The following is a 23,095-nucleotide window of genomic DNA, read 5'->3' as shown; positions in this document are numbered from 1 at the left end:
ATTGCATCTACCATCGAAAATCTAGTTTTTGTTCTTGAACTGAGGGGTTGACTTTTTTTCCTTTTGGAATTTGATTTTTTTTAACTATTTTTATTGGATTCAAATAAGGGTTATTTGCTTATTTATGAATAATATCTTAAGTTACTTAAATGATATTAGGCATAAATAAGTGTTTGTCCTAGTTTCTGTCCTGATTTCTGGCATAAATAAGTGTTTGTCCTGGTTTCCCACTAACTGAAACTCCTATATGGACTTTTTTTTGGCAAAATCTGATAGTGTCATTGTGTTTAAAAGGCCGAAAATAGGCAGAGTACCAAGTTTTAGACCCAAACTAGGTCTAAAACCCACTGAAACCAGGATTCAAGTTGAAAAAAGAAAAAATGCATCAACTCGACCGAGATCTCAAGATCTAGGTTTTCCCAGGGTCGAGTTGGGGTCGAGTTCTGAGTTTTAGTACCTTGATTACAACACACACACACACACACACACACACACACACACACACACACACACACACATATATATATATATATATATATATCAAAATGATGTACAATCAAACCTATTTTAAGTCGTGATCGATGAGTACCAAAAGAGCAAGATGTGCGACCAGAATTATTGCTAGTAGCAGCGCAAGGGTCGCAACATCGGTTTGATTAGGTGCAGAATAAACAGTTCGAATTTCTGGTTGTTTTTCCTCTTGAAGAGAAATAGAATACATTTTGATGATATTCGGAAGAGGCTTAATAGCTAAAATCTGACTCTGCTAATGATAGAGTAACTATCATTAAGTCCCATTAAAAACTGAAATACCTTCGCCTTTTGGTGTAGCTTCGTTAATTCTTTTAAAGCTCCACATGAACATTGAGGAATGACAGACATAGAACTCAATTCATCCCAAAGTGCCTTTAATTTGATAAAGTATACCGAAATCGAAGCCTGACCTTGATAGTGATTACCGATCGTCCATTTGAGATGATATATACGAGTGGCATTCCCTTCAGTGAAACACATAGTTATCAAGGCGGCAAGGTGACCATGGCGTTGGAGAGGGTTTAAAACCAAGGCGATACCAACAAGGCGGCAAGGCGCCTGCCTAGGCGACCAAGGAGCCTAGATGCCTTGGCGACGCCTTGATAACTATGGTGAAACACTCCTCATGATCGGCCCAAAGTTCACAGACAATGTTGGTAAAGGCCACAGATGATAACAAGTCTGGTGACATAGCATTAAGAAACCAAGACAAAACCATGTCATTGCACCGAGTCCAAGCATCGGCCTCTGATGATGGGGATGATAGTTTAGGGCCTCTTTGGTATCACTTTTCATTTTCATTTTCTGACACAAACGTTTTTACAAGTGTTTGGTACAATTTATGGACCCTACTTCTATTTACAAAACATCAAAATAACAGAAAAACCATAATAGTTGAGACCTTATTATGGATTTTGGCCAAAAATCATTTTCAGTCATTTTTTCGGAACTTTAATGAGCATGTGCTTATGAAGTCCCAAAGTCGAGGATAGAGGAGTCATTTCCTCCTTTAATTAGAATTTAGAAAGGCAAGTCCCAAGTCTCCCGACCTCCTCTTTCTTCTTCCTCCTCTTGCAACCACCCTTTCCCACCCCTTGCATTCTTCTTCTGCTTCCTCCTCCTCCACCAGCCTCTCTTCTTCTTCTTCGAAACCCCAGCCACCTCGCCCATCCCTTCCCTACAACCCTGTTGTTCCCTAGTCCCTCCCTACTCTTCTCAGTTTCACAGTTTCTCACTCCCTCAATCAATAGAAATAGAAAACGAATCCATTATTCAATGTACTTGAAATTTGAAAGCCCCAAACATAAACGGTAGAAAGACCTCTGCAACTGACAACCACGTCAAATTTTATTATTTTTAGTATCTGGCAGAAAGACCCCACCTATGGTGGTGGTAGTGGTTGAACCTATCTCTTCCACGGATTTAGGAATCGGTAACAGATCAACCATATCCATCGATTCGTATAAATATCAGTCGGACGATGGTGGAGGAGCTTCAGGGTTCCGATCTGGTCGATCCGCTACTCGACTGTTCTACCTTCTCATTATTTCCTCGAGCATTTGGAGATTTGACGAAAGCTGCAGATTCACAGGAATGATTGGTTTGAGAAGGTTTCACTTTTCACTTTGAAGAATGATTGTCTGAAAGTAATTGGAGAAAAGCAGAGATGAGGATGTGAATGCGTTTTTCACTTTTTACTTTCAAGAATGATTGGTTTGAGAAGGTTTTGATGACTCTGGTTGTAGAGGGAGAGTAAAGTTCGACTGGGTTTCGATTCAAGAAGAAAAGAAAAAGAACATGAAGAAAGATGAAGAAGAAATCAGGTAAAGAAGTGAAAAGGATAAAGACAGTTTCAGATTGGGGAGGAAGATGGGTGAAGAGATGCCCTCTTAAACTACTAGTACATATGGGCTTTGGGCCCTTTCTTAAAAAATTGTTATAAAAATCATCATTCTACAATCAATTATGTTTAGAAGCTACCAAACAGTTTTTATGTTTTGATCAAAAATTGTTTTCAGTGATGATTTTTTTTAAATAGCCCAAAAACAAAATGAAAATTGATACCAAAGAGGCCCACAGATAAACTGCAAGTGATAAAACCAAGTTTGTTCTTAGAGTCAGAGAGGGCCATTCTGACAACACGTTGCCAAGTCTGATAATTATCACTAGTGAGGATTTAAGTGACTCCTTAAGCTTCCTATTTCCGGGAAGCTTTTTTTTTCTATTGGTTTATCCGAGACGGGTGTTTCGATGTTATGCTCTTCTTGGCGATGCGGTTGGTAGGCTTCAAGAACATATTTAGCTTTGATGTGAAACCTCCAATGATGTTCTGTAAAGGAGGATCAAAACTCGAAGCCATAGAGAAGTATGAAATGAAAACCTACTTCTTTGGCTTTTTTTAAAACAAAAGAAGAAGGAAGTTAAACAATTGGGTGCTAGTGCGTGACTACAGCAACCCAACAAGATACAACTCAGTACTAGGTACTACGTGTGTGAGCACGGAAACCCAACAAGAGAATACGTGCCATGATTCCACAACTCGGAAGACCTATGCACAGAACTTGGAGGAGTTGAATGAACCAATGCAACAATCAGCGATTTCAGCGTCAGATCGTTGGATGCTGAGAGCGCATGGAGATGTCGTGGATGCGGAAACTGGCAGAGAGCGGATACAAAAACAGGCAGAGAGCAAATGGTTGCAGATGCAGCAGTCACATGTGTAGATGGGTCTAGCAAGACTGAATGTCTGAGAATGACAGAAACAACAGAGAACAGTGGCATCAACGGTCTCAGAGAATTGAAGTTGCAGCGGAACACAAAAAGACACATAGATGCAGTGGTGGAGAGCAGCAGTAGCAGCAATGCGGAAGAGATTCAGGCAAGAGTTAACCCCCCCATCCCCCCAAAAAAAGAGCAATCTATGGCTCTGATACCATGTTAAGCACAGCAATCAAACATAAAGGAATAAAAAGGAAGAAGAGGAGGTGGTAGGAGTAGGATGAACCCTAGGTTCAGGCTAAACACCCCTCGGACAGGATCCCAATCACCCAAATCAGAAAAAGTCAACAAAGGTCAACCTTCCCAAATGAAGGTCAAACTCTAACAATCACTCAAATAAATAGGATAGATGATCTTCAGAAGATAACAGAGATCTAATGGTTGGATTAAGAGTAATTAGAAAAGAATCAAATCTGAAACTGAAATTCAGAAAATAAGAGATTTCTAATTAATCACAATCAGAATGTAAGATCAGCCCAAGATTCAAAACGAGTTCCCTTCTTGGCTGGATCAATCAATCCCCAAAATAGGATTTAAAACTAAGGGCTGGATTCAAAGTATTAAAGACACTTCACGTCTGAAACAGAAAATAGGCTGAAACAGGAGATTTTTAATAAAAGCATATCAACAAGTCTGATCCACTCCAAACCCTGGTTCATGGTCCCTTAAGGGCAGTACTTGAATTCCCTAAAAGATCTCCCTGATCTGATGGGTAGATTCCTCGTAATGGTGAATCTCGTTTTTAGCCAACTCCATTTAGTTGGGATAAGGCTGAGTTGTTGTTGGTGGTGAATCATGTTTTTGCTGAAAAGGAGTCAAAAACAGGGTATCCACCAACCCAAATTGAAATGCTTCTTGTTGTGATTTGGTCTCAGCAAGAACAGTATGTATTCAGCAATACAAAAGGATGATAAACCTACCCAAACTCAGCTTAAAACAGTCTCCAGCAAGTTTGAATAAAACAGATACAACACATTTACTGGAATGAGAAGAAAAGAGAGCATAGAAAAAGGATTGATAACTATGGCTTCCCACAAAGAACAAGGAATAGAATCTCACAGCCCTCCAAGGATATCTCACCCCCTACTGAATCACACAGCATTCCATTGAAGAAAATTTTAAACTTCCATTCATCTAAATCTTCTATGAGCCTAGGCTCTTAACAAGCTATTTATAAAAATTAAAGCATAATCCTAATCTGAACAGGAAAGTAAAATCCTATTGCTAAGCAACATAAATGAAGTATAATAATAAAAGGAAATCTTCTCATGCAAGGTGAGGGAATTCAAAGCCTATTAAACAACTTAGAATTAAAAAGAACTACCAACTAAGCCTAATCCCGCATGCCTACCTTTTACCCATATTTTAGGCCTATTAAAGTGGTTCATTACAATGAAAACAAATGGGATCAAAGGCCCAACACATACGTAACCCAACCCTAAGCTTATTTCCAATAAAATAGCCCTTTAGGTGACTTATCCACATCAGGGGGTTACATAGTTCGGCCGAAGGCCTACATCCACGATAGAACCAAGAAGAGTTTTAGGTTTATTCAATCTGGCTCTCTAGCTTTACAACCATATATATAGGATACCTTATCACCGACTCATCTTTCACCCTAGGTACATGTTATGACCTAATCTGATACAGTAAACAAGGGAACATTGGAACAAAACCTCCAAGGGACTGGTTGAGTTCAACCATAGTTCAACCCGGTTTACAATGTGGCTGGCCAAAATTTTCCCCAGTTTTTACCAAATTTTATTGGTTCAAAAAGTATTTATTTACATATTTATTCCTTTTGAATCAGACCACAGGGAAGTTCTGGTTCAAATGGTTGGCTGGCTAGTTTTCAAAACAATGAGCTCATGCCTCACTGTCAAAGTTGGAGGATACATCTCTTGTATTTACTTATTTATTTCTTTTGAAACAGACCAAATGGCAGTTCTGTTTCAAATGATTGACTGGTTTAGTTTTCAGAACAATGAGCTCATGCCATGCCATCAAAATTGGAGAATACATCTGTAGTAAATTTAAAATAATGTTTCAGCTGTGACATCGAGACTGAATTTTTAGAGAAAAAATATGAATTTAAGTTTAAAAACAATTATATTTCATGTATTGCCTTTCAAAACTGTGTCTTCATATTTGTTATGCATTTCCTCTATCTTTATGTTCCACCTATTTATAAGGACAAACCGTATATTTTACATACGTATAATTTTATCATAAGACCATGCATGTGAAGCTTATGCTCCATGCCTCTAGGCTTATGCCTTAACATTCGACAATGGTGCTTCTCACTGATACGAAGTATACACTCCTAGTTTTAGCACAGAAACTGATTATAGAAATGTTATCCTTTGTAAAAAAGACAACCATATCAATTTTTTTCTTCCAGAATGAGATCATTTATTTTAGGATAATTCTCCCTCCCATATTATTCTGGTATATAACTAGCAAATTTGTACAACAAAGCAAAAAAGAAAGCATGTAATCTATTACTATTTCACTATTTGACAGTCATTAACAAATTGTCATGATTGTAGCAGTTTCAAGGGCAAGATCAATTAAAATGTGCACTATTCCAAGGATAAAATTCTTGAAATACATTGTCAAATGCCACTGGTGTACAAAATTTATGCCATTCTTGACAATAAGGATTGATAACAGTAGCTGAAGATTAATAGAGTTTCTTTTCTCGACGTTGGCAATCATAAAAAAGGATTGAAAACGAGTCATCCAGGACTTTAATGGCTAAGCTTATGGGTTCTTTCGGAAAAGCACAAGTGGATCAATTAACACATATAAGGACATTGCGGACCAAATCTAAAAGAAGCTACAATTAATCAACAACACAAACCTGCTGCGTGAATGTAAGTACCCAAAGCTTTTGAAACAAAAGCACTTCTGCAAAGAATTGTTTAAAGAAAATTTCTAACAATCTTATATGGTAAAACCAAATTTATTATCTGACAAAAAAAATGGTGTCACAAAGATACTTACATATGCTAATAAGAGAGAGGACATGTATGGGAAAAATAATTTACTCACTACTAAATAGGTCTCCACACAGTCACACACCACCATGCATTTCGTAGTTTACAGTGCCATTTCAAAAGGGTCATGGCTGTATATCTTGTCTTTGTATCACTGATGGACACGGTGGTGTCATAGTGTTGTCCTTGCCTCTTGGGGCAGAATCTTCCTCCACCATAGCCAGCTGCCTTTCTGGATCAGAATATCCATTGGAAACTCTGCTAGGGCTTGGAGAGTTTAGATTCATCAGCTCGGAAGCACTGGAGCCATTCCAAAGTTGAGGACTTGGGCTTGATCGTAACTGAACTAATCCATCTTCGTGGGTCAAAGGAGACGGTGCCCCCAGGGTACTCTCATCCATTTGTTTTCTGCAAAATTTATCTTCCACAATATCATAGAAATCAACAGTTCGCACTTCTTGAGCAAGAGCGCATGAACAACAGCAAAGCCACTGTGCGCAATCAGTCATTGTGGAGTTTCCACAGCAGAATTCATTAGCTGGTAAATTGAATTTCTTCCTCAACTGAATCCTCCAAAAGCCCCCATATAGCAAACCAAATATACAAAGCGCAATCCCTGTGAGGCTCAATGCTTCCCTAACAGCCTCATTGTTAATATTAACAGCGGCAAGATTGAAAACCCAAAAGGGAGCAGTACAAAATAAAAGAAAAGTCGCAATGTGAACATACATGTTCCCAAACCCTAGTCTCTCCATATTCCACCCAAAAACGCAGAAACTACAGAAGAATGTTAGATAAGCAAGAGAAATATCATCCCAAAAATCAAGTAACCCTCCTCTCCACTCAGGTCTGTTCTCCGGAACCCTCTGCTCTTGTCTTGATTGAAATGAGAATCTCTTCTGAAAAGACTTTGCCCTTTGATGACTTGACCTGTCAGCGTCGACAGCGGCCAAAGGATCCTGTGCTTCCTCATCCCTTTCGGACTCATACTCCTTCCCGAGGGGGCTTACAATGCAGTACACACCAGCAAATGCTGGTGCTGCGATTGCAATAGAGAGGCAGAGAGCAACTCCTATAGCTGGTCGTTCTGACCTCTTGTATCCCAAGTTTAGGCCACACAAGGCATACTGAGCAAAACAGTTCACATGTAGTAGAACCACAACAACCATCATGTGGGCCCATTCATGGGGTTTATAAGTGCCATTCTTGCAGTAAATCTTTCGGAGCTTAGATATGTCTTCTCGCCTCCATTTACATAAAAGCACGAGGTGGTAGAATCGCTTTGGGTGTTGATAAAGACACATCAGAGTAAAGAGGGCATTGATGATTTGATTATTGACTTCGTACCAGGTATCTCTTTGGGATTTCTTCGGTAAAACACGGTTCAACATTCCTGTCATGACAAGGAACAGAATTGCACCTGAAATAGCAACACAGGAAATCCAAACAAGTAGGGCCACGTTCATTGGGTCTCTAATCCATTTTTTGCAGATTTTCCCCAGAGAAACCCAATCAATTTTACGAACTAAGATCAAATTAACACGATCCCTGAAACCGTGAGAAGATGAAGAAGGAACTGAACGTGAAATTTGATCCCTTCCCTCAGCAACTTGCAAGAACTTGGCTGATGGAGATGATAGAGTAGCTGAAGCAAATTTCAGGAAACCAACTCTACTAGGAAGAGGTGTTAGCAAATCCAAAGCACCTTTTTGAGTCTCTTCATGGCCTAACAGCCCCCTTTGAGATGAAGATACGTTAATGCCAACATGAGACTTGATTTCAGTTTGAACAGTCCCTGACCCTAAATCTTCCCCACCATCCTCTGTGCCTCTAGCATCACTAGCTGAAACCATTCTCCAGTCAAGGTTGAGTCTTCTCGAGGTCTTTGGTCAAAGAACACCCTAGCTTCAAATTGGAAAAACCTTGGTTGTTCTTTCCTTCTCTTTTATGAGGTCAACTAGGCTAAGATTTCAACTGCAACAATAACCTGGAAATGAAATCACCATATATCATCACTTTATTCAGATAATTACAAAAATCCCTGGATTCTTAATTAGTGCCTTAGTTCTGATTTCTGAATACACTTTCCAATCTATAATACAAAGTCAGTTTTTTACCATGATGGTAGTTAAATTGTCATAAAAGAAGAGAAGAAATTAATTACGCTAAAAGGAAAGGGAACTTAAGTTTCTGAATTCTGATGAGTCCAAATATGGATGAAAAATCAGATAACTTCAGCTAATTTAAACTGCTAATATGATCAAAACCCATTCAGAGCAAATGGATCCATATATACGTACTTGAGCTTTGTATCTACTACAGAAAGACAAACAGCTTCCTTTTACGTTTTGTTCTCATGATGGGTAGTACCTACCTCCACTTTCATAGGAGGAAAATTTGATCAAAGATCATGAAAGTAGAACAAAAGGAATTCAGATTGTTCTACAAACATTAAGAAAAGGAAAAGAACAAAAATTCTCATACTCGTTTCAGTTTGAATTCCATCCAAAACCAACCTGACTGAGCAAAGGACTACCATACCAGCAATACAAATCGAGGAGTTATGCAAAAGCCGCTAAAATGACAGTTTCTTTTCAAAGGGCAGCTCTCAAAATCGTTTCAGTTCACAATATTATAAGACCCATCAGCAGAGGAACTAATAGCATATACCACAGGAGTAATGCAAAAGCCGCAAAAATGACGGTTTATTTTCAAAGGGCAGCTCTCATAATGTTTCATTTCACAATCTGACAAAACCCACTAACAGAGGAACGAATATAATATACTACTACCAAAGAATTTAAGAACTCGAATAAGCCATGAAGCCCCAGATTCAAGAACAAACAATATAATGCTTCCTCCAACTAATATTTTTAACCAAAAAAAGTAAAAAACCACTTCAAAACGCAAGGAATCGAGCTCAACAAGAACGGAAAGTTCAATCCTGGTAGAGCTGTCAAAAGAATTATCAATATCAATACTGATTCATCTGAAATTTTAACCTAAACCACGAACACATACAAGGAATCTAATTCAAATGCTATTCAAAATACATACAATTGAGGTCTTCCAATCGACCCAGATACGAGAAACTTAAAACCCTAAACATAGACCTGATACAGAAGATTAAGACGTTGAAACAAAACTAGAGAGGCTTACGATAGGATTGAAGAAGAAGAGACTCCATCGCCGCGTCTGTCATGATTTAGTTGAATATGTAGGATTAGTCAATCAAACGATGAGTTGATTTCAAAGGTCTTCCTTCACTTCTTGACGATTTCAATACCAAGAGTGCGCACACTTCAAAAGGAGAATGGAATAATAATTAAGGCAAGGGTGAAAGAACGCTACCTGGGCGAGACGGCGCGAGAAGTGCGCTGCGCTGTCCCTGCGTAATATTAATTAATAAAAAGAGAATAACTTCATTGTAGAAGATAAAGATATTTCCATGGTTAAAGGAAGAACACTGGAAACTGTCAGCTTTAGTCGCCTTTACAGAAGAAAACTTCAAACTTGAGACTTGTGTGACAGAACAGAAGGACCGGAAGATGAAAAATCAAAAACATTTTCAAAACCAATGGGAGATTAATCATTTTTGTCTATTCACGGTAAAGTTAAAAGCATCTTTAAAGGGCCCATTTTTAAGATGAGATCTTGTGCGTGGGTGTAGTAGTTAACAGTTGACTGCAACTTTAGTGGGGATGTTCTACCAAAAAAAAAACTTTAGTGGAGATGCAGTACTTAATCGCTAGGTTAATCCTTATGTTTTTTTTTTTGCCCCTTTGTGCAAACATTTTGCTTCAATCAAGAATAAGGGGAACCAGATGCTGTCGGATTGTCAATCTCTCTACTGAGTGGAAAGCCCAAAAAGGCATCCGACTCGGTTTGGATCGGATATGTGCGATCAACCCAATCATCACACGTCTCATTGGGCGGGATGCTCATTGGAGAGGATCCAACTGCACTGGAGAGGCAAAAGGGGTGGTTGGGGATCTTCCAATGAGGTCTCTCCATCTGACATGTGTCATGGAGAAGATTCAAGAGCTGTTCAGTCTCATGTGCTCTCCATTTTCTCCCTCAAGTCCTTCTCCATTTTTATTCAAAAACTAATAATTGTCTTTTTTTTATTCTTTATTAATTCTTATTATTTTTTGATATAGACAAAAAATCAATATCGACAGAAAAAATTGTGTCATATCACTATGATGATCATATCATATCACTGTGCCATGTCGCGAGATGCCTTTATGTTGCGATGTGGCGTGATCATCATAGCAATATATTGTGTATGGTATCGTATCAATATCGATATGATATGGGTCGGTCTCTTATTGAATCGATAATGAGTTGGTATCGGAACAATATTGAAAGTGGATTCTGTAGCACGAAGAGGAAGAAAAGAATGGTCGGCAAAAAATCGATAACGCGATCAGATCGTAATATGGCGCAATATATCGCATATGGTATCATATTGATATCAATATGATATGGGTCAGTCTCATATCGGATCGTTATTAAAGTGGTTTTGGTTGCACGAAAAAGAAAAGAATGGTCGACAAAAAATCGATATCGCGACCTCGCGATATGACGCTATATATCGCATATGGTATCATATTGATATCAATACGATATGGGTTAATCTCGTATTAGATCGATAATGAGTCGGTCAATATGTATTGAAAGTGGTTTCAGTTGCAATAAGAGGAAGAAAATAATGGAAATTTGATTACAAAATTTAAAAATAATTATAATTATAAGAACTAATAAATAAATAAAAAAAGACAACAAAAATTGATAGCTTTTGAATAAAAAATGGGAAGGAATTGAAGAGAGAGTACCCAGCCACCCTCCCCCCCCCCCCGCGGTGCTAGAGAGGATCCATATCCAAGATAAGGATGATTCGCTGGATAGAGATCCTCTCTAGTCTCTAGTGTGCCAGCCCCTCTAGCACTCATCCAACGGCTACCTCCAATTGGGCACATACCCTGAGGAGCACTAGAGGGGCTGGTGCGAGAGGATTCGGGTTCTTTCTTCTCCGACGATTTGACATTGCAACTGGATTCTTATGTCTTCATAAATTGCCACTTGTTATTATACACGATTGAAACGCTTTTCCCTATCCAAGTAGACATGACGATGGTAGTGGTGAAGAGATTCCTCCTTTTCACTTTGGGTGAAAGAAAACAGTATTATTCTAGGGTGGGGGGGAACAATCATATTGGATTAATTTTTTTTTTCCCCCTTCTGGTAAATAGCCATAAAGGCATCTATATTAATCGAGTGGGACAAAGACAAAAAAATTAATATGCAACGTCATTTCAAGGCCACGAAGAGTAGCTTTAGCTTGAATAAGAAAATAACAATGACGCTTGCAAAATTCCAAAATATGAGGAATACGTCATGATGGAGAATCTCTTGCATTTCTGTATCCCCTTGGGAAAAAAAATTACCTTTGAATAATTCCTTTCCAAAGTCAAAACTATAGCTTCTCGAAAGGCCAAAGTTTTGCCCTCATCACCTTGGGAAAAACTACGATTCAAAATATTTAATTATTCGATTTAGATCATAGTTGTTCATTTAATATTTTAAATTATAACAAACATGATGGTATAGCTTGATCTAATGTCCAGCCATCATAAGCTTTTGAACTATTCTAATTGATTAATGTTGTTCAACCATCATGATTTAATACTCTATCCACCATTCCACGGTTCTAACAGCCCGGTTAACCTTTTGGGATTGGTGTGTGGTTTGCGTGATTACGTTTTCATTATAAAAAAAATCATGATTTAATACTTTGAAACGTTCAATTTGGATCATGATTATTCATTTAGGATTTAAACCATCACAAATGTAATGTTATTATTTTATTTAATGTCAAATCATCAAAAACTTGAAAATAATTCAATTGAAGAGATGCAATTCAACCATGAGATTTCAATATTTTTAGGGCTTTTTTATGTGAATCATGGTTATTTGTTTAGCAATTTAAACTATGGCAAAGATGGTGGCAATGCTTGACCTATTATCAGATTATCAAAAGTGTCAAATCTCATCTACTCTTGTATTCAATTTTCAACCTTCAATCATGCAATAACAACTAGAGCAATTACTTCTGATGATTTGATTGTACATCAAGCATTATCATATTGTTTTTTATAATTAAAATGCTAAAGTACCAATCATGATCCAAATCAAATGTTTAAGAATGATTATTACATTGTATCATCTCAATTAAAATCTTTAAAAGTTTTTAATTGCCTAATCTTGTATCAAAATGTATCACTGTTTGTCATAATTTAACATGCTAAATAAACCGTCATACTCCAAAGCAAATGTTTAAAATTATTAAATCATAATAGTTGAACCATATCTTTTAAAAATTTCTAAGGGTTTGATTAATACCATCATATTTTCTATAATTTAAAATTATAAACGAATGGTCATGATCCAAATCAAAAGTCCAAAAGTGCTAAATTGTAATTGTCAAACCATATATTTTCATTTTGAATCTTTTGAGAAATGTAGAAATTGGGATATCAAAATATAAAATTTTCAAATTTGAGTGATTTAAAGTAAAGTTAGCTTTGATATAAACTATGGTTAGTTGGGATATGTTGGATGCAAAATCGAGAAACAATGCATCTTGCATGCCAAATCGTAAAACTATGAATTAAGTTTAAAAACAATTATTCATGTATTACCTTTCAAAACTCTCTTCATATTTGTTATGTATTTCCTTAATCTTTATGTTTCACCAATTTATAAGGAGCAAATGTATATTTTTCTTCCAAAATCAGATCATTTATTTTAGGATAGTTCTCTCATCCATATTATTCTGGGATATAACTAGCAAAATTGTACAACAAAGTAACAAGAAAGTACATAATATATTACTACACTATTTTGACAGTCATTAACAAATTGTCATGACTGTAGCAGATTGAAGGGCAAGTTCAATTAAAATGTGCACTATTCCAAGGATAAACTTCTTGAAATACATTGTCAAATGCCACTGATGTACAAAATTTATTCCATTTTTGACAATAAGAATTGATACAGTAGCTGAAGATTCATAGAATGGTGTAGTTTGGTATGCTTCTTTTCTCTACTTTGGCAATCACAAACAGGATTGAAAACGAGTCATCCAGGACTTTAATGGCTAAGCTTATGGTTTCTTTCGAAGAAGCACAAGTGGATCAATTAACAAATATAAAGACATTTCGGACCAAATCTAAAAGAAACTACCATTAATCGACAACACAACCCTGCTGAGTGAATGTAACTATCCAAAGCTTTTGAAACAAAAGCACTTCTGCAAAGAATTGTTTAAAGAACAATTCTAAAGAATCTTACATAGTAAAACCAAATTTATTGTTTGACAAAAAAAATGGTGTGACAAAGATACTTACATATTCTAATAAGAGAGAGGCCATGTATGGGAAGAACAATTTACTCACTACTATATAGGTCTCCACACATTTACAGTGCTATTTCAAAAGGGTCATGGCTGTATATCTTGTCTTTGTATCACTGATGGACATGGTGGTGTCATAGTGTTGTCCTTGCCTCTTGGAGCAGACACTGCTTCCACCATAGCCAGCTGCCTTTCTGGATCAGAATGTCCATTGGAAACTCTGCTAGGGCTTGGAGAGTTTATATTCCTCAACTCAGAAGCACTGGAGCCATTCCAAAGTTGAGGACTTGGGTTTGATCGCAACTGAACTAATCGATCTTCATGGGTCAAAGGAGACAGTTTCCCCTGGGTACTCTCATCCATTTGTTTTCTGCAAAATTTATCTTCCACAATATCATAAAAATCCACAGTTCGCACTTCTTGAGCAAGAGCGCATGAACAACAGCAAAGCCACTGTGTGCAATCAGTCATTGTGGGGTTACCACAGCAGAAGTCATTAGCAGGTAAATTGAATTTCTTCCTCAACTGAACCCTCCAAAAGCCCCCATATAGCAAACCAAATACACAAAGCACAATCCCTGTGATGCCCAATGCTTCCCTAACAGCCTCGTTGTTAATACTAACAGCAGCAAGACCGAAAATCCAAAAGGGAGCAGTACAAAATAAAAGAAAGGTCACAATGTGAACATACATGTTCCCAAACCCTAGTCTCTCCATATTCCACCCAAAAACGCAGAAACTACAGAAGAATGTTAGATAAGCAAGAGAAATATCATCCCAAAAATCAAATAACCTTCCTCTCCACTCAGGTCTGTACTCCGCAACCCTCTGCTCATGTCTTGATTGAAATGAGAATCTCTTCTGAAAAGACTTTGCCCTTTGGAAACTTAACCTGTCAGTGTCAACAGCAGCCAAAGGATCCTGTGCTTCCTCATCCCTTTCAGACTCATACTCCTTCCCGAGGGGGCTTACAATGCAGTACACACCAGCAACTGCTGGTGCTGCGATTGCAATAGAGAGGCAGAGAGCAACTCCTATAGCTGGTCGTTTGGACCTCTTGTATCCCAAGTTTAGGCCACACAAGGCATACTGAGCAAAACAGTTCACATGGAGTAGAACCACAACAACCATCATATGGGTCCATTCATGGGGTTTATAAGTTCCATTCTTGCAGTAAATCTTTCGGAGTTTAGATATGTCATTTGGTCTCCATTTACATAAAAGCACTAGGTGGTAGCATCGCTTTGGATGTTGATAAAGACACATCAAAGTAAAGAGGGCATTGATGATTTGATTATTGACTTCGAACCAGGTATCTCTTTGGGATTTCTTCGGTAAGGCATGGTTCAACATTCCAGTCAAGACAAGGAACAGGATTGCACCCGAAACAACAACACAGGAAATCCAAATAAGTAGGGCCACGTTCATTGGATCTCTGATCCAATTTTTGCAGATTTTCACCAGAGAAACCCAATCAATTTTATGAACTAAGATCATATTAACACGATCCCTGAAACCGTGGGAAGTTGAAGAAGGTACTGAACGTGAAATTTCATCTCTTTTCTCAGCAACTTGCAAGAACTTGGCTGATGGAGATGATAAAGTAGATGAAGCAAATTTCAAGAATCCAACTCTACTAGGACTAGCTGCTAGCAAATCCAAAGCACCCTTTTGAGAGTCTTCATGGCGTAACAGCCCTCTTTGAGACACAGATTTTTTTTCATTTTTTAGAGTCCCTAACCCTAAATCTTCCCCACCCTCCTCTGTGCCTTTTGCATCACTAGCTGAAACCATTCTCCAGTCAAGGTTGAGCCTTCTCAAGGTCCTTTATCATAGAACGCTAGGGATCATAGAACACCCTAGCTTCAAATTGGGAAAAACCTTCACTGTTCTTTCCTTCTATTTTATAAGGTCAACTAGGCTAGGATATCAACTGCAACAAGAACCTGGAAATTAAATCACCATATGTCATCATCTTATTCAGGTAATTACAAAAATCCCTGGATCCTTAAATAGTGCCTTAGTTCCAAAAACACCTTCCAATCTATAATACAGAGTTTTTTTTTATCATGATGGCAGTTAAAAAATGTCAAAAAAGAATTAGGGCTAAAAAGAAAAAGAAAATTTGAAGTTTCTGTATTCTGTTGAGTCCAAATGTGGATGAAAAATCAGATAACACTAGCTAATTTAACCTGTTAATATAATCAAAACCCATTCAGAGCACATGGGTCCGTATTATCTACTACAGAAAGACAGACAGCTTCATTTTACTTTTTCTTCTCATGATGGGAAGTATGTGTCTCCACTTTTTAGGAGGAAAATTTGATCAAAGTTCATGAAAGTAGAAACAAAAGGAATTCAGATTGTTCTACTGCCGCATAAATTGGTATTAAGAAAAGAAAAAGAAAAATTTTCTCATACTTGTTTCAGTTCAAATTCTATCCAAAACCAACTGACCGAGCAAAGGACTACCATACCAGCAATACAAATCGAGGAGTTATGCAAAAGCCGCAAAAATGACAGTTTATTTTCAAAGGGCAACTCTCATATTGTTTCATTTCACAATCTGACAAAACCCACTAACAGAGGAACAAATATAATATACCAAAACCAAAGAATTTAAGAAATCGAATAAGCCATGAAGCCCAGATTCAAGAACTACAATATAATACTACTTTCAACAGAAATTTCAACCAAAAAGAGTAAAAACCAATTGAAAACGCAAGGAATCAACTTCACCAAGAACGAAAAATTCAATCTTGGTAGACCTGTTAAAAGAATTCTCAATAGCAATACTGATTCATCTGAAATTTTAACCTAAACCATGAACACATACAAGGAATTTAATTCAAAACACATACAATTAAGGTCTTCCAACCGACCCAGATACAAGAAACTTAAAACCCAAAACATAGGCCTGAGACAGAAGATTAAGACATTGAAACATAACTAGAGAGGCGGAGCTTACGATAGGATTGAACAAGAAGAGACTCCATCGCCCCGTCAGTCCTAGTTTAGTTGAATATGTAGGATTAGTCAATCAAACGATGCTTTGATTTCAAAGTTCTTCCTTCAATTCTTCACGATTTCAATTCCAAGAGTGCGCAAACTTCAAAAGGAGTCCTCAAAGTAATATGAATTAGGGTATAAAAAGAGAGTAACTTCTGTATTTCCATGGCTAAGGAAGAACTTTGGAAACTGTCACAGTGGCTTTAGGTGCCTTTACAAAGGAAAAGTTCAAACATGAGACTTGTGAGACAGAAGGACCGGAAGCTGGGAGGTAATAATTCAAAAACATTTTCAAAACCAATGGGAGAATAATCATTTCTGTCCAATCACGGGAAAGTTAGAAGCATCTTTAAGGGCCCCATTTTCAAGTGGGACCTTCCTCGATAGTGAGTCATAGTATAGTAAACCGCTAGGTTAGTGGGGGTGAAGTTGTTAACCGTTAGGTCAACTTCTGTTTTTTTGCTTTTTTGCAAACATTTTGCTACACTTTAAGTTAAGGAAGATTATTTTTCTCTTGTAATTTGACCTTGTGATTGGATTCTTATGTCATCATAAATCGCCACATGATATTGTATACCATTAAAAATACCCTTCTTTAGTTCAATTAGACATGATCGATGGTAGTGGTGAAGAGATTCTTCCTTTTCATTTTGGGTGAAAGAAAACAATCTTACTCTAAGGTGGGAGGAACGGGTCAAAAAAACCTAATATGCAATATCATGTCTAGTCCACGAAGAATAATTTTAGCATCCATAAAAAAAGAATAATGAAGCTTGTAAAATTCTAAAATACAAGGAAGACGCCATGATGGAGAACCTCTTGCATTTGGGTATCACCCTAGAAAAAAAAAATTACCTATGAATAATTCTTTTTCAAATTCAAAACTATGGCTTCTTGAAGCACCAAAGTTTCATCCTCACCAGGGTTCACCTTGGGAAAGGTATGATTTAACAATTTTGATTGAAAGTATTTAATTCTTCGATTTAGATCATAGTTATTCATTTAATATTTTAAATTATGACAAATGTGATGGTATAGCTTTATCTAACAAACTGTCATAAGCTTTTGAACTATTTTAATTAGTAAAATGCAGTTCAACTATGGTGATTTAACATTTTTAAATCTTCCATTTGTATGATGACCACTCATTTAACATTTAAATCGTCACAACTGTAATGTTATTATCTTATTTAATATCAAACCACAAAAACACTTGAAAATATTTAAATTGAAAAGATACAATTCAACCATTAGATTTCAATATTTTTAAGCCATTTTTTTTATATCAACCATGGTTATTATTTTTGTAATTTCAACTGTGGCAAAAAATTATGACAATATTTGACTTATTATTAGATTATCAAAAGTGTCAAATTTCATCTATTTTTGTATTCAATCTTCAACTATGCAATGAGAACTAGAGTAATTACTTTTGATGATTTGATTGTAGATCAAGGATTATCATCTTGTTTGTTATAATTTAAAATGCTAAAGTAACAATCATGTCCAAATCAAATGCTTAAGCATAATTGTTGCATTGTATCATCCTAATTAATATTTTAAAAGTTTTTAATGGTCTAACCTTGTATCAAAATGTAGGTCCGAAGTTTTGGCTATTAACATGATTATTATTAATAAATTTATCTTTTACCAAAAAAAAAAAAATACCCCTTTGTATCAAAATTTATCACTGTTTATCATACTTTAACATGTCAAATTAAATTGTCATACTACAAATCAAAGGTATAAATTTATTAAATGATAGTAGTTGGACCACATCTTTCCAAACAGAATATTTTAAAAGTTTCTAAGGGTCTAATAAGTAACATCATGTTTTCTATGATTTAAAATGTAAAATGAGTCGTCATGATCCAAATCAAAAGTCTAAAATTCCAAATTGTAACTGTCAAACCATATTTTTTCAATTTGGATCTTTTGAAAAATGTAGAAATTGGGTTATCAAAATTGAGTTATTTAAAGTCAAGTTAACTTTGAAATAAACTATGGTTCGTTGGGGTATGTTGGATATAAAATCGAGAAACAATGCACCTTCCACTCCTAATCGTAAAAAATATGTAATTTACATTTTTAAGGAACAATTTCATGTCGCCATGTTTGCGAAAAATGAATTATAATTATGACTATCTCTAGTCAGCCGCTTAGTAGATTATGTGATACTAAAATTTTGAATTCCTCTCCCGCATGTTAAGTTTCAATCCATCAGAATAGATCATGTAACAAAACAAAACATTAATAAAATCGAAAGTATGAAAAGGTTGCATGAGACTAAGGGGGTACATGAACATTACTTGGGAGGATATACAATTACGTCAAAGGGTAAATAATTGAATTTGAAGCTAAAATTTGACACGTGATCAAAACAACCATTCCCACTTATCGTCTTCCATATTTTACCAAAAAAAAAAAATTTATCGTTTTCCATATGAAAAAAGTTGTGGTTGCAATGCATTTATCACCATATGGATAACCTTCATCTTCCTATCATAATCACTATTAAAACCTTTTTGTTTTTCTATTTTTTTTAGTACTATGAGGAACTTTAAAATATTTTAAAAGGGAAAGATGGGTTGCCCTATATATTCCCATCATAATCATATATAGTCAAAACTATGATCTTTCCTAACTCGGAGGATGATGATCCAATCCAGTCCAGTGTAACCATGACTTTCTTTTTTTCTTTTTTTTTTTGGTCTATCCTACTCAAGGGCCCATAGGCCAATTATAAGCTAAGCAAGGAAGGCTAAGACAAGCCCACAATCTACAACTTGGGGGGGGGGGGAGAGAGTTAGGTTAGGTTAACAGATGGAACAAATGGCAGACGACCGGGAATGGAAGTTTATACTGAAAAGGATTTGATAGGGACATAGAGGAGAGTAGACTTTGTAACCAACAACTCCATTGCCCCTCTAGAAAATGAACCGTTGATCTGGACTCTTCTTTCTTCTTTCTTCTTCTTCTAAGCATTGTTCTAAACGTAAAGAATCATATGGATTACAAGGATCATATCTTACTCCATATCTTACCATATCAATCCAACCAAATTTGAATCAAATCGAGATTGGACTAGGACCGACAGAGTCCACTCCAGTCTCTGATTTGAAGTTTTGAATCGTCATATGGAGGGGATAAATAAGAAACTAGGAAAGAAATAGTGTTTCATATGCAGGATTTTAAAAAATGCAATGGGGAATCGAATCGATCTGTGTCGATTTTGAATTAAATTGGATTGGAATAAAGAAACATAGGGCTTACATGTTAATACTTCTGTGTATGGGTCATGTTTTTATTCTAGAAATGAATTCTTGTATGTCTATTAGTGGGCTAAATTTCTAGACAAAAAAAAGGGTTTGGTAAGGTATAGTAATTTCTATTTCTGGGTGAGAAAAGAAATAAAAACTTATTTGTCATGCACTATCATTTCTGTTTCTAAAACTTCTATAAAATGTTATTGAATACCCAGAAATTTGGTGGAGGTGGTGTCGATGGTGGCGGTAGTGGTAGTGGCAATGGAGGTGGTGGTGGTCGATGGTGGCAGTGGTGGTGGCAGTGGCAATGATGGTGATGGTTGAAGTTGCATTGGAGGTGATGTTTTATTTTGAACATGAAATTATTGCTACAGAGAAGCTTTAAATTGGAGCATTTTCTTTTTCCTATTTTTCAACAACTTTTTTTTGTTTCGGTTCATTCCCATTAACCGGTGTTAACAAACGGATTTCTATTTTATTTTTATTTTTTTTGTTTCCAAGAACAAAAAAATAGAGAAATAGAGAAACATAAATGTTATCATGCAGTCCCATAGTGTCTCATACGTAGGGTTTCAAGAAATGGAATCAGGAATTGAATTAGCCGAAATCGAATAGAATCAGTTGGAATGGGTTGGATCGATCAGGACCGATTCTGGTCTGAATCAACCGATTCACTGTTCAAATTCCTGATTTTTTAAACCGTATACATACGGTAATGACCTAAGTGTCCTCATTGCCAAAACACATTACAAATATGACATGAGCTTTCAATATGAGGAATCTGGTTAAATCGGAATGAAATTAACTGATTTTGGTTGATTCAAATCAACTGATCCATACTTGATTTTTAGAGTTTAGGTCAATCCAATTGAATCAAAATGAGAATAGGAATCGACTGAGAACAATTCAGTTGCCAATTCTGCTTACTTGAACCATGTGTGGGCATGAATGCAACAAATGTATGTTCAATGATGACAAAGGTTAATGATGTAATCTTCCTTAAACAAAATATGATCATTCCATTGACATTCAAATATTGTTGGTAGATTTTTTTATTTTTTGGGTATATACTAAACTATCTTTCAGAAGAAATAGAATGGAGGAACAAAGTCTCACAAGCATCCAAATACAACAATCTACAAATAAAAGGATAAAGTTTTCCTCCACCCATAGAGAGCGGTTCACAAACCCCTCCTAGGGTTTTAGTATGTTCCAAAATACTTTCCTGATACCAATTCCCGTCCCTCGATAAATGGGATCCCATTCACCGTGGGTGGAGGAAAACTCGATCCCAAATAAAATATAGAGGAGTTACATCTCAAATAGAAAAAAGATGATGAGAAATGTCATAAGATGCAAGGCAATCAACCACAAAATTGCCTTAGTGATAAGAGTGCCGAAAAATCACTCATATGATGCGGCTGCAAAGGAAGAAACAATTAGCCATTATTGTTGAATTCTTCATGGAATAGAGTGAAATCGCCTATTGAAGAGACTAATAACAAGATAATTATCACTTTCGACACATAGATAGTGATAGCCATGAATAACAACAACCACGAGAGCTTGTGTAATAGCCAATGCTTCTGCCACATATCCATATGAGTGCCCCACATATCTAGTAAAACAACAAAGAAATTTCCATAATGATTTATGAATATTCCACCTATAGCCGCTGGACCAGGACTTCCCAAACATGCTTCATCAACATTAACTTTAACAAAACCAATGCAAGGAGGGGGCCAAGTAATGTGATAAAAAGTCATCTGAGAAAATGAGTTAAAATAATTTGAAATGAAATCTGATGCAAAAACCTTTGAAAAATGTAAGATAGAATGAATATTTCTTCTTTGATGTCTAAATATGTTGCTTGTATAATCAATCCAAATATGCCAAATAATGTTGGACATCAAAGCCAATCTCAGGTTTTTAACAGAAGCTTGCATGGGATGAAGCAAGATAGAGACAATCTAATTCGTAAAAGTTTCTATACCGACTGGTGGATTAGAATCCAGTTCTATTCCAATTTTCCTATGCCGATCGACAATTCTGAAAAAGATAATTCAAATTTTGGAAGGGATAATCACAATATGGACGTTGACTTTAAATAATGAAGCCCATTGAATTAAGAAGATCGGGTAATGATACTCTTCCAAGTAAGATCTTCTTGAAGGAATAATGGTAAAGGAATGACAATAATTCTATCAACTATATCAAGTTGCCACCATGGATAAGTCAATGGACTTATTGTTCGGCCGTGTGCCAACTGAATAAACAGCCCTCTGAGAAGTAAAGAATGGGAGGCACTCATAGGACATTCAGCATGAAGGAAATTAATGGTGGGGAAATATCTTTGTTTCATTAACCTACATCATAAAAATGAATTAGGGTTTAATAGTTTCCATGCTTTCTTGGCTAAGAATGCTTGGTTCATAGGAGCAGAGAGGTTGAGATTCAACCCACCACATTTTTTGGTTGATATATAGTTTTCCAACTAACAGTTGGAACCAACTTAGATTCTCATTAGACCAAAAAAACCTCAACTGATAGAGTCAAGTTCTTTATGCACAACAGGGAGGTGAAAACATGACATAAAAATGTAATCTAGCATTGTTGAGAGTGTTGATTGAAAAGAGTGTGTTTGCCTTAGAACTCAAAATTTTTTATTTCTAATTTTGCAACTTGGAGTTATCTCTTTGAATCAAATCATGGCAATAAACTTTTCTTATCCTCTCAGCTACAAATGGAATGCCTAAGTAGCTGTCAAGTCTTGAGGTGGGGATAATATGAAATATATTTGACAAGCCTCTTTTGATAAAAGAGTCAACATTTGGACTTGTATTGAGCCCGAGTTTTGGGGATATTGATACTTTACCCTAAATAGTTGCAATATTTTCAAGGACAAAAATTGAGGCTCTTACTTCATGACAAGTGGCTCTACCAAATAAGATAAGATCATCTGCCGAAGCCATATGAGAAATAGCCTCCCCAAATATGGCACAATTCTTAAACCATGTATTCTTTTTTCATGAAGTACAGTAGCTAAGTGAGAGGATAAAACTTCAGTACAGAGGACAAAGAGATAAGAGGAG

At 36.3% G+C, this 23,095-nt stretch overlaps 2 protein-coding genes across 4 annotated transcripts; both read right to left on the bottom strand.

Moving 5' to 3' along the window:
- Window positions 1–6,267: 6,267 nt before the first annotated feature.
- On the bottom strand, window positions 6,268–16,739 carry LOC122671583. Of its 3 annotated transcripts, none has more exons than XM_043868885.1 (2): window positions 16,697–16,739; window positions 6,268–8,298 (listed from the first exon to the last, which is right to left on the bottom strand). In XM_043868885.1, exon 2 carries the CDS (start codon window positions 8,162–8,164, stop codon window positions 6,437–6,439), a length of 1,728 nt encoding a protein of 575 aa, XP_043724820.1. In that variant the 5' UTR covers window positions 8,165–8,298; window positions 16,697–16,739; the 3' UTR covers window positions 6,268–6,436. The 3 variants fall into 3 exon arrangements, with proteins under 3 accessions (XP_043724820.1, XP_043724819.1, XP_043724821.1); XM_043868884.1 differs by lacking the exon at window positions 16,697–16,739 and adding an exon at window positions 9,471–9,597; XM_043868886.1 differs by lacking the exon at window positions 16,697–16,739 and adding an exon at window positions 9,471–9,597 and having other exon boundaries at window positions 6,268–8,285.
- Window positions 13,774–15,581, bottom strand: LOC122671585. Its single transcript, XM_043868887.1, has one exon. It carries the CDS (start codon window positions 15,520–15,522, stop codon window positions 13,816–13,818), a length of 1,707 nt encoding a protein of 568 aa, XP_043724822.1. The 5' UTR covers window positions 15,523–15,581; the 3' UTR covers window positions 13,774–13,815.
- Window positions 16,740–23,095: the final 6,356 nt, after the last annotated feature.

The sequence above is a fragment of the Telopea speciosissima genome, chromosome 8 (assembly GCF_018873765.1).
Source record: "Telopea speciosissima isolate NSW1024214 ecotype Mountain lineage chromosome 8, Tspe_v1, whole genome shotgun sequence".
Classification (NCBI taxonomy): Eukaryota; Viridiplantae; Streptophyta; class Magnoliopsida; order Proteales; family Proteaceae; genus Telopea; species Telopea speciosissima.
The sequence above is the reverse complement of the archived record's forward strand: the minus strand, read 5'-3'. Positions and strand labels throughout refer to the sequence as shown.